Source organism: Desmodus rotundus, chromosome 10 (assembly GCF_022682495.2).
Source record: "Desmodus rotundus isolate HL8 chromosome 10, HLdesRot8A.1, whole genome shotgun sequence".
In the NCBI taxonomy this organism is placed as follows: domain Eukaryota; kingdom Metazoa; phylum Chordata; class Mammalia; order Chiroptera; family Phyllostomidae; genus Desmodus; species Desmodus rotundus.
This window is the reverse complement of record NC_071396.1, coordinates 39,067,089-39,077,997: the sequence shown is the minus strand read 5'-3', so window position 1 is coordinate 39,077,997 and position 10,909 is coordinate 39,067,089. Positions and strand designations below refer to the sequence as shown.

Sequence of the window (10,909 nt, the reverse complement as noted above, 5' to 3'; positions counted from 1 at the left end):
AGGGAGCCCAGCCTCTGACCTGTAAGAGGTGGGGACCTAGCTCCAAAGCAAAGCTCCCTACACCTGCTTGCAGATGATGCTGCAGCTACCAGCCCAGGGAGGCTGATAGTGAGCCAGCACACCTGCACACACACACTCACAAGCACGGCCACACTCCACTTCCTATGGGCTTCCACCCTCTGCAGCACAGACCCCCCAGATATCAGTCTCCCACGCCCTTCAGCTCCCCATTCTTCCACTTCCCTACCCCACCCCACCCGTAATGCCAGCTCAGCCCAGAAAGGGCCAGCCCGCCCTGTGATTGGTCAGTGTCCTTGGTACCAGGAATTGACACGCAGGAGACGGAAAGGAAGGAAGCAGGGTAGGGGGGTGCGCTGGGGGGTAGGGGGGACCACATTTATATCAGTGCCCAGGACTGGGAGCCAGCTCACCATGGACACTGCTGGGTACAGCCAGTGGGGTGGCGGGCTGGATGAGGCCCCCAGAGGTATGAGCCAGCAGTGGAACTGCCTCACTGGGCCCCTGGGGTCCCTCTGATTTGGGATTTCATGGGGGGAGGGAGGACAACAGCCTAGAGAAGGAGCAAGTCCTGGGTGCAGGAGGGACCCCACAGGCGCTTGAGGCAACTGGACATAGATTCAAATTTTGACTCTATCACTTAGGGGCTGTGACCAGAGGCAAGTTACTTAACCTCTCTGAATCCTAGTGCTCTGGGACCCAAGCGCCCAGGGCCTGGTCCTCGGGGCCCAGGGAGCCAGGACTGTCCTGGTACAGGAGGGACCCAGCAGTCCATTGTTACCCCAGGGCACTGTGGAGGCTGGGGACGGCGTTTCCTCTTCCTGACCCTGGCTCTGGTGGTCGCAGCAGTCCTGTGGGCCTTCATCCTGAGCATCCTGCTTTCCAAGGGTGAGTGACCATGTAGGGGGCTTGATTGTGTCCCACCCCTCCCCCAGCGCCAATCCCTGCTAAATTCTTCCCTCTGCCCCAGGGTGCCCCAGCTGGGTCCCAGGCCCGAGCCTGGGGCTGAGGGTGAACCCGTGTGAACGAACGGTCCGTGTGCATCTTGGAGCTGTGTGCACCCCCACGTGTGTGCATGAATGTGTGTGCGTGGCCCCGTGTACCTGTCTCTGCTCGGCATTGGGGCGCATCCTGTGCGCTGTACACCTGCCCGCCCCCTCTGTGTGTCCCAAGATGGTGGTCGCCACACTCCTCGGGCGAGGGGAGAGTTCCCTCGTCCCTGGGGCCGCTCCTGCAGGAACCTCTCTCCACAGCCTCCACACAGCACGGGGTGTTGCTCGGGCACCAGGACCTGCTGAGAGCAAACGGTGCGTGCAGACCAGGGCCTCACGGGTTTGTGAGTAGGTGGGCGGATACCCCAGGGTTCGCGGAGCCGGCCCCGGAGTGCTGAAGGGTGTCCCACGAGTCCCCGAGGGTGACTCGGCGTGTACGGGTCGGGCGGGGGTCTTTCCAGCCTCGAAGCAGACAGCGGCGCTGGGCGTCTTGAAGGAGGAGGTCGGAGCCTGCAACAGCTGCTGTGAGACTTGTGGGCCGAGAGGCGGGGCCTGCGGGCTTGGGCGGGTCCTGTGGTCAGGAGGGAAGATCTCAGAGGTCTCGCCCCCTCCCCGCCCCCTCTCAGGCGGGAGCACGCAGGCGCAGCTGAAGACCGCGCGCACAGAGCTTGGGGAGGCCCAGGTGAAGCTGGTCCAGCAGCAGAGCGCCCTGGAAGAACTCAGCCGCCGCGGTGAGGGCGGGGCGCTGCCAGGACCCGATCCCTCACCACACCAGTGCCCCGACCCCGGATTTACATCCTGGTCCTTGCGATCCTGACCTCTAACCCCGATCCTGTCCCCCATCCTGACCCTGCGCCCTAGACGCTGCCCCTGGACTACACCTCTTAACCCCGCCGCCACGGGGACCCCCCGCTATAACGGTCCTCGACCCTGACATTCCGGGCCGCCCGGGACAGTGATGCTGCCCCTTCCCTGCTCTCAACCCTACTCCTGACCCTGACCTATGTACAATCCCACCTCCACATAATCTGGACTCCCATGACCTCGCAGTGACGCAGAGCTTGGCCGAAGCCGTGAGGGACCGCGAGAACATCCGCAGCGAGCTGTTCCGCGAGTTGGAGGCGGTCCGACGTGGAAACGGTGAGCAGGAAAGGGCATGGGCAGTGCGCCAGGGGGTAAGTGGACCTTGCCCGCGGGCCCGGTGGTCCCTGATCCGCCCGGATCCGCCCGAATCCGCCCTTTCCATGGCTCTGCCCCTGCGACCCTCAACCCCCTCCGTCTGCTGCACCTGGGAGCAGTCTACTTCATGGACCTTTCACCCCATAGATTCCTGCGAGCAGTGCCCCACGTCATGGCTGCCTTTCCAGGGTTCCTGCTACTTTTTCTCGGTGGAGCGAGCGGGATGGGAAGAGGCGCAGCGCAACTGCTCTGGCGCGAGTGCGCACCTAGTGATTATCCGGGACCTGGAAGAGCAGGTGGGCGGCCCCGGCAGTCTGTACGGAGGCGGGTGGAGGAGTTCACTGCAGGGGGCGTGGCCTGTGCCGAGTTTGTGGGCTGCAGTCTCTGGCAAGCCTGCTCATCTCTCCTTCCATCCAGGGCTTCCTAAGTCGGAATACAAGAGGCCGCGGTTACTGGTTGGGCCTCAGGGCCGTGCGCCGCGCGAGCAAGGTCCAGGGCTATCAGTGGGTAGATGGAGTCTCGCTCAGCTTCAGGTGAGGAAAGGGAGGTGGGGAAGGGGCAGGTCAGCCCCTGGGGCAAGTGCGTGGACTCATCTCAGGGACTCCTTAGGGAAGGCCAAGCTAGCCACGAGGACCTGGCTGAGGCACAAATTCGGGGCTTTATAATGTTATATCCCTGGTGTTTGCTTAATAGACCCTCAGGTTGTCTAGGTTAAACCCAGGCGATGAATAGGCTGGACCTCAGGGCCGTCCTCAGCCAAAGCCCCAACCAAACCCCCTCCCAACCTGTGCAGCCACTGGAACCTGGGCGAGCCCAACGACTCCATGGGGCGCGAGGACTGCGTCATGATGCTGCGCACCGGGTTGTGGAACGATGCCCCTTGCGACAATGAGAAGGACAGCTGGATCTGCAAGAAGAGGCTGAGCTGCTGAGCCCACCCAGTCCACTGAGCCAGGCCACCTGCCTCTCCTGCCATCGCCCGGGCAGCTGGCCCTCCGGGCTTTTCCCGCCAAGGGCTGGTGTGTGTGTCTTTTCTCTTCAAGCCCGCTGCTGGTGCGGAGAAACAGCCCCACTCAGCCGGGTCCAGTGCCTGCTATTTGGGACCTCCGCTCCAACCTCTTCCCCTCGGACCTAGCGTAGCCTCCACCTATTCCAAAATCCTGGCTCCTGGGCCCTTTGATCTGGCCCCATGTCCCTCCCCAGCCAAGGTCAGAAGGCTCAGAGATGGAGCTGTTTGGTTTTCTTGCCTTTTTCCCTGGCCTGGGGGGCCTCAAGGAGAGGGGTTTGGTGCACTGTCCTGGAAGCCATAGGGAGCATCGGGACATGTTTGCCACATGAACCTTGGCTCCTGGCTGTGGGACGCCTTCTAGGCTTTATCCCAAAGACCCTGACATGATCCCCAAGAGTGGCCCAACCTCTCTAAGTGACCTCATGGCTCTTGATGCCCTGAACCCCAGTGAGTGGCCTGCTCTGGGCCAGGAGGGCTGTGGGGACACTGGGGACAGGAGTGAGGCAGGCCCAGTCCTGGGCCCGACAGTCTCGTACTGGTCCAGCTGGGCACAGGCACGGTGTGACAGTGAGTGACTCAAGGGCGAATCCGTGAGTGAGAGACACAGGATGCCTTTGAGGGAGCCAGCTGTGTCCTGGAGGAGAGAGACTGTGCTAAGATACCAAGGTGGTGTCCCCTTCTCTGAAGAGACTGTTGCCACCTTGTGGCCACATCAGGCAGCCTTGACAAGGCCCTGAGGGGTGTGTGAGAGGGGCTGCTGGGATCTGAGCAGCAGGGGCCTGGTGTCTCGGGCACATAGGTTCTGTGACCGCTGGGTGAGACAATGGGAAAACATGTCCCAGAGAAGGTGAACTTCTGAGGATCACTGGGGTTTCCGCCCATGGAGAGTGTTGGAGGCATGCAGTGGGTCCGGGCCATTGGCAGATGCGGGGACCACAAAGCCCGGCCCATCCACGGGGGCTTCTGATCTGAATCGACCCTACTCCCCGAGTTCCTGCCCCTTTCCCGGGACCTGGGGGCTGTCCTGACATTTGCAGGGGAGTCACATGTAACTAAGGGGTGAGAACTGAGTGCAAAACCAAAGCTGCCGGGAGCCCCTGGGGTGCCCGCCCCGAGAGCACTGATGAGCAGGAAGGAGAGGGAACCTGCCACAGAAACACCCTGGCCAGGTGATGGGTCGGTGCTGTGAGCAGCCAGCCCTCCCGCCCTTTTCTGTGGCCTCTCCTTGTGCAGCTCAGAGCCAGGGCCTGGCCCCGCCAGGATCCTTCTCACCCCTGGACAGAGAGCCATACCCAGTGAACTGACGGCCAGACTGGCAGCCTCCCAGACGGGCAGCTTGCAGGAGTGCATGGGCCCATCAGAGTCGCCCTAACAGGTGACCAGGGCTGGATGGCTTAAGACTGCACTAGGCCTGGGGGTGGGGGGCGGGGTGCTCAGTTGGTTGGAGCGTCACCCCGTGTTCCTAAAAGTTCTGGGTTGGATCCCCGGTCAGGACCCCTACCTGGGTTGTGGGTTTGTTCCCTAGTCGGGGCGCGCACTGGAGGCAACTGGCTGATGTTTCTCTCTCACGTCCATGTTTCCCTGCCTCTCTAAACATCAATAAACTTATCCTTGGGTAAGGATTAAAGAAAAAGCATGCATTCTGTTCAGTACAGAAGCCCACAGTTAATTTCCCTGAGCCAAATGCAGTGTCCCCAGGACCAGGCTCCCTCTGGCCGCTCTGTGGGAGAACCTGCGTCTTGTCCCCCAGCTTCCACACCAGCACCGGTTCTCTTCCTGGCCCGAGGCCCCTTCCACCGCAAAGCTGGGAGGGCAGCGTCTTGTGTTCGTGGTCAGCCTGCCTTCTCCTCTGGGCCCATTTCCCTCTGCGGCCGTCTTGGAAGGACACCTCAAGACCCACGTGGGTAATCAGGGCCTTTCCTGTCCTGCCCCAGCGCGTGCTGACACCCCTCAGGTGAAGGGGACAGCTCCTGACCAGACTGCCCTAACTGTAGGTGAGGCAGTCTCCAAGCCACCCCACTTCTGACCAGGAGATTCTGACCAACTGATACAAATTCCGAGGCTCTCACAACCCCCTCTGGTTCCCTAGTTTGTCAGAAGGACTGAGAACTCAGGAAAGCCCTCTTCGAACAAACCTGTTGTGAAGGACGCAGATTCAGACGAGCCAATGAAGAGACCCACGGGGCGAGGGCTGGGAGGGTCTCACTCACGGAGCTCCCTGTTCTCTTCCCCTGGTCCTTCCACGTGGCTCCAGCAGGTCAAGCAGAAAGTTGCCTGGCAGTCCAGCCAGCTCTGCCTCCTGGCCCGGTGGGACGTGGCTCCACACCCTTACAGCTTTGTCCCAGTTGTTGGGTCCAGAGGGAGCTGTACCCAGGGCTGGAATGGCCTGCGCCCAGGCACCAGGGCAGGTGGGGCCGCCACAGGCCGTCCCTCTGGGCAGCAGCGGTAGCAGCAAGTGGCCCGCCTGATAAATTCTGCGGCCCCAACCTGGGAGGTGGCCCAGGGGCCTCACTGGGGCCTGCGACTCCTCAGGCAGGGGGCTCCAGGCTCTGTGTGGCAGCGTCTGCAGGGCCGAGGGGCATCGGGGGGCAGTCAGGACACCCTCACAGCTGCCCCAGGGAGTCGGCCCCCCATCCATCTCCAGCTGGCTGGCCCTGCCGCTCCGGACCCCAATCCCACACACACACCATGTGCAGAATTTTTTATGGCTTTAAGTTTTCACTTCTTTGGGGCAAATACCTGGCAGTGGGTCAGATAACAGATGAGGGTTTTACTCTTACAAGAAACTGCCAAACCAGTTTGCTAGGCGGGCGCCCCACTGTGCGCCGTGCCCTGCAGCCGTGGTGGGGGCGCTGCTTGCTCAGGAGGCACGTTTGGACCCAGGGCAGATCTCAGCGGGTCTAGAGCCAGGTGGAGGCGCTTCTCCAGAGAAGGGCAGGAGGGGAGGAGGCCCGGCTGCAAGTGAAGCCCATAATGGGGAAAGCAGGAAGCTGGGGGTAGCTCGTGCCTGATGCCATGTGTTATTTTGGGGAGCCCGGGGACTTGGGAAGCAGGAGTTGGGGGGTCTCTGCTCTTGGAACTACAGCCCCTGATCCAAGGCCATGGAGGGGGTGGCGAGAGAAGCCAGAGGGAAGGATTAATCGGTCCCCTGGGGCACGGGGCATTTTCACTCCTTGGCTCACAGTGGTTTTCTCCTCCACCACCACCTGCGCTCCAGCACCGGGCAGCTTGTGAGGCTTCGGGCGCTGGCGTTCCACAGAGGACAGGGGCTCAGGGTCTGGGCTGAGTGGAAACAGCGGTTCACAAAGCGCTACAGACTCCAGGAGCCCACCAACAGGAAGTCCTGGGACAGACGGGACCCTCGAGGGTGCGAAATCACATGGGCCAATGCCTGCCTGGGAGCAGAGGCAGGGATTTCGCGGGAAGGGCCATGAAAGAACATTCTGGAGCGATGCAAGTGTTCTGTGGTCTTGACAGACACTTGAATTACAAGGCGAATGCATTCGTCAAAGCTCCGAGAAAACCCTGTTGGGATTTGTGCGTTTCATCCCATGTGGGTTCGCTCCAGGGGAAAACACAGTGAGGAGGGTGGCAGACAAACACTGGACTGTAGTTCATGCTCTGGGGGCTGCAGGGCTTCGGGGCAAGTGAGCTGGAAATGCACGGAAGGTAGGATGGGTGGGGGGGGGGGTGCAGAGACTCAGAGTGAGGCCCGGAAAGACAACACTGACTGCAGAATCCAAGGACCGGCCTTCCGTTTTCAAGCTCAGCTTCCCCGTGTGCTGGAAGGCTGTCAGAGTGAAATGTTGGGGTTCAGGTGCTGGGTGCTGCCTCCCTGGGGCTCAGAGTCTGGCAGGGGCAGGAGGAGGAGAGGAGGGACAGAAGTTGTTGTGCCCACAAGGTGAGGTCAGGGGTGGAACTTTCTAGAAAAGAGATTCCCCCCAAAACTTCTAGGTGAGGGTGAGGTGGTGGGGGAAGGAGGTCTGCGTTGGAGACAGAGGGGGCTTTTGCTGGGAGGCAGGGGGTTCGGGCGGGAGAAGCCCCTTCCAGCTGCCCTCTGCCTTTGCCCCAGTGGACGTCCCCGACATCCTCCTGAGCGGCCACATGACCACACTTTCTTGGGCTGAATCAGCAGGTCAGTGGTGGCCTTGAAGGCCAGCCAGGGTTTCCTGGACAAGCTAGCCCCACCTTTCCAAGGAAATGGCCTTGAGACGCAGTAGCCTGTCCTTTCCAAGCTCCCCCCTCCCCACTCCCAATCCCAGGAAACCCCCTGGGATCCCCGGGTGCTGACCAGGTTGGCCGAGGTGCTCGGGGAAGCCCCCAGGGTGAGATGGGAACACACTGGCCTCCAGCCCCGGCCAGCCCCTTCCCACCTTCTTAGCCACCTCCTCAACTCCCCCACCCCCAGCCTGGCTTCTCCTGTGTCCCCAGGCTCGGGTGCATGTGGCCGATGCTGTCTGGAAGCCCCGAGTCCACACTCGTGCTTGCCACCTACTCTCGGGGTGAGCCTGGGCCCCGGACGTTGGCTCTCTGAGCCTGGGCTCTTGCACTTCTCAGGTGGGAATAATAGTGACAGGAGCACCCACCACCGAGGATACTGGGGTCGGCTGAGGAACAGCCCCCAAAGTTGCCCCATGTGAACCCCAGGTCCTGTGGGCGTGTGGCTGTCCATGGTTAAAGGGACTTTGCAGGTGGGGTGAAGGGAGGCTCTGGCAGGAGGCAAAGCCGAGGCAAAATTGCCATTGGCAGGGTGGGGGCTGCGTCGCCCTAGGGCCCTCTGCCTGGGAGGCGGGGGTCAGCCTGGGAGAAGAAGGAGACATGGGAACAGAGGCAGTTGGCAGAGACGGGGAGATGCTGCGCTGCGCACTGTGCAGAGGAAGAAGGGGCCGCCGTCCCAGGGATGTGGTGCTGGGCCCCCCTCGGTCTCCTGTAATGACTGGCCCTGTGGCTGCCCTGAGGTCAGCCCAGGGAGAGGGTGGTGGACTTCCGACCTCTGGAGCTGGGAGGCACACACCTGTGTTGTTTGAAGCCCCCGAGTCTCTGCTAATTTCTGCTACAGTCACAGCAAACAACTTCAGATGTGGTGCCTGGAGAGCACCTACTGCGTGCCCGGCCCTGAGCCTCCAGCTCGCGACTTGGTGGTGGCCCAGGCACATTCACACACAGGGCAGGGGTCATGGAGACCCTTAAAGGGGGGGCTGGGGGTTGAGGGGCCACTTGAGCGGGGGTCCCTGCCCTCAGAGAACAGTCCTGTGGGATGAGGAAGGACCAGGAAGGGGCTTAACCATCGGGAGAGCCTGGGGCCCTGGCCCTAGGGAAAAGCGAACCATGTCTGCGGGGGTGCAGGCCACACAGCGCCCTGCTGGCTGCAGGCAGCTGGGTCTCCCTCTCTGGGTCTTGGCTGGCGGTGGTGGCCCCGGGGGCCAGAGCCTAGGCGGCCACGTGCTCCAGAAAGGAGCACCAATAAGCCTCCCAGGCGCCGAGCACTTCTCTGAGCCCCACACGGTGCGGAAGGCTGACATCACGGGCAGCCTCCCCGTGGACCCGTGCTCGTCCCCCCTGTGCAGCCAAGGAGACTGAGGCCTGGGCAGGGTAAAGGGGGTGGGGCTGGGCCACTGCAACTTCCCCTTACACCCCGTGGGGACAGTGACTAGGTGTGTCCAGCGGGGGGGCGGGGCAGCACCCTTCTTCCTGGCCCACCTGACCCACCAGCCGCCAGGCAGCCCACTGGGATGGAGTAGGAAAACCTCCCACAATCCTAGAGGGAAGTCCCTAAGGGGCGGTGGCCTGGTCCCCGAGACTGGAGTCCTGGCTCTTTGGGTCCCTCACTCTCAGGCTCAGGATCTGGGTGCTGGCTTCCTCTGTCCCTAAGGGGCTGGGGTCCTGGGGTCCTGGACTTTCAGAGCCTTAAGGAATTCTGGATGTCTGCGGGCCGAGAGTCAACCACCAGCCTGGTCCCCACACAAGGTCTCATCCTCTGATGGAACCACAGTTGCCATTGGCGAGAAATGCCCCCATCTCCTGGGGCAGGCCTGGAATGCTCCCAGGATTCCTGGACAAATCGGCTCAGCCCCGGGGCCCTGCAGGAGTACAGTGGGAGTGGGTAGCCTTTGGGAGTAGGGGCATAGCGCCCCCACTCTGGACAATCAGTCGAAGTCTGGTGAGCAGGGAAGGTTTTGCCTTTAGTCGATCACCCTGCAAACTGCGAGCTTTGATGTCATGTCATCACCAGCCTCTGCATCCTGTTCAGTTACAGACAGCAGGAGCTCTCAGCTCTAAACTCCAAACAGAGGGTGTCCTCATCTGCAGCTGTTTTATGCAAGGCCTTGCAGAGAAGCAAGTCTTCATCATGTTAAAATTGTCACTAGTGAATATATTAGTATGACCCCCTATAAAATCTATTACCACCCGTACAACCAGTTCCTACTCAAAGCTAACTCCTGCTGACCCTAAGCACCATTCCCCACGTTCTGCACCAAAGGCCAGCCGGTCTCTCCGACCGGCAGATGTCTACAGGGACAATCAATTGTACAGTGCAACTGACAGCCTCACACAGGACGCCAGGTTTCCCCGAGTAAACGAAGATGCTGATTGGGTCCCACTTAATTCCCATGCAAAGCCACGGACACCTGACGTCAGCACTGATGATCCAATAGGAGCTTCAAAAACAATGGTTGAGAATGTAGTGACTTTACAGCTTGTATTCAAAGTGAACAGTGAGCTTAGGTAGGCACGAAGTATAGAGTGAGTAACGACACAGTGAAATGGCTGTGTTTCCCTATCAGACGTCCCACAAGAGCATCCTGAAGGATGAACAGCATGGCGAATGGGATGATTACTTCGCCACTGTCGGCCAATTTGCTTGAGTACTAACTGCATGCAAAGAGATACAGTTGAAATGGAAATATAGCCACTACAAGAAAAAAAAAAAAAAAAGGCATGGTTTGTCTGTCACAGGACTGAAGAGGTCTTGAGAGATAAGAGGAAGCCGAAACCGTCTGAACCTTCCTGTGACCCTACTGTACAATAGGGGACACATGAATGGCGACCCAGTATCTTAATATCGTGTAACTTTTCAGAAAGAAATGTGCAAAAAATCAGCACGTGTTCATGCTTCATTCTAAAAGCCTGCACACTGCTGTGAACACAATCTAAATTTTGTTAAATATACATAAAATCAACTCATTTTAACTTTTGTTTTCATTTTTCAAAAAGTCTCAAGCCTTTTGTGGGGATTTTTTTACTCTTTATGAAACATTGGCTCCTGTTGCATATGGATTCACCTTTCAATGTATTTTCACTTTTTATGAAAATAGACATTCAGAAAAGTAGAAGGAATCTGTAACTACTTATATTTATTACTAGACTTCAGAACTGTCAAACTCTTGGCACATTGCATTATGTCTTTTCTTTTGCTGAAGGTTTTTTTCCCCCCCTTTTTAAAAAGAGGGAGAGAAACATCAATGTGTGGTTGCTTCTCACACGCCCCCCACTGGGCACCTGGCCTGCGACCCAGCCATGTGCCCTGACTGGGAATCGAGCCAGCGGCCCCTGTGGCCCCGTGGATTGGCAGGCCAGCACTCAGTCCACAGAGCCACACCGGCCAGGACTGAAGTCTTTTCAGTAAGTTATAGATATCATGACATGTTACCACTGGATACTCTATTGCAGCTCTCAAAAATAAAGGCCTCTCCTATGCGTCCACAGTCCA

At 59.5% G+C, this 10,909-nt stretch overlaps 1 protein-coding gene across 1 annotated transcript; it reads left to right on the top strand.

Moving 5' to 3' along the window:
- The first annotated feature begins 401 nt into the window (after positions 1-401).
- LOC128779466 (C-type lectin domain family 4 member G) lies at positions 402-4,818 on the top strand. Its single transcript, XM_053913353.2, has 9 exons — positions 402-487; positions 805-906; positions 1,272-1,325; positions 1,472-1,534; positions 1,637-1,741; positions 2,061-2,150; positions 2,337-2,485; positions 2,607-2,722; positions 2,983-4,818. The coding sequence occupies exons 1-9, from the start codon at positions 433-435 to the stop codon at positions 3,119-3,121; spliced, it is 873 nt and encodes a 290-aa protein (XP_053769328.1). The 5' UTR covers positions 402-432; the 3' UTR covers positions 3,122-4,818.
- The last annotated feature ends 6,091 nt before the right edge of the window (positions 4,819-10,909 follow it).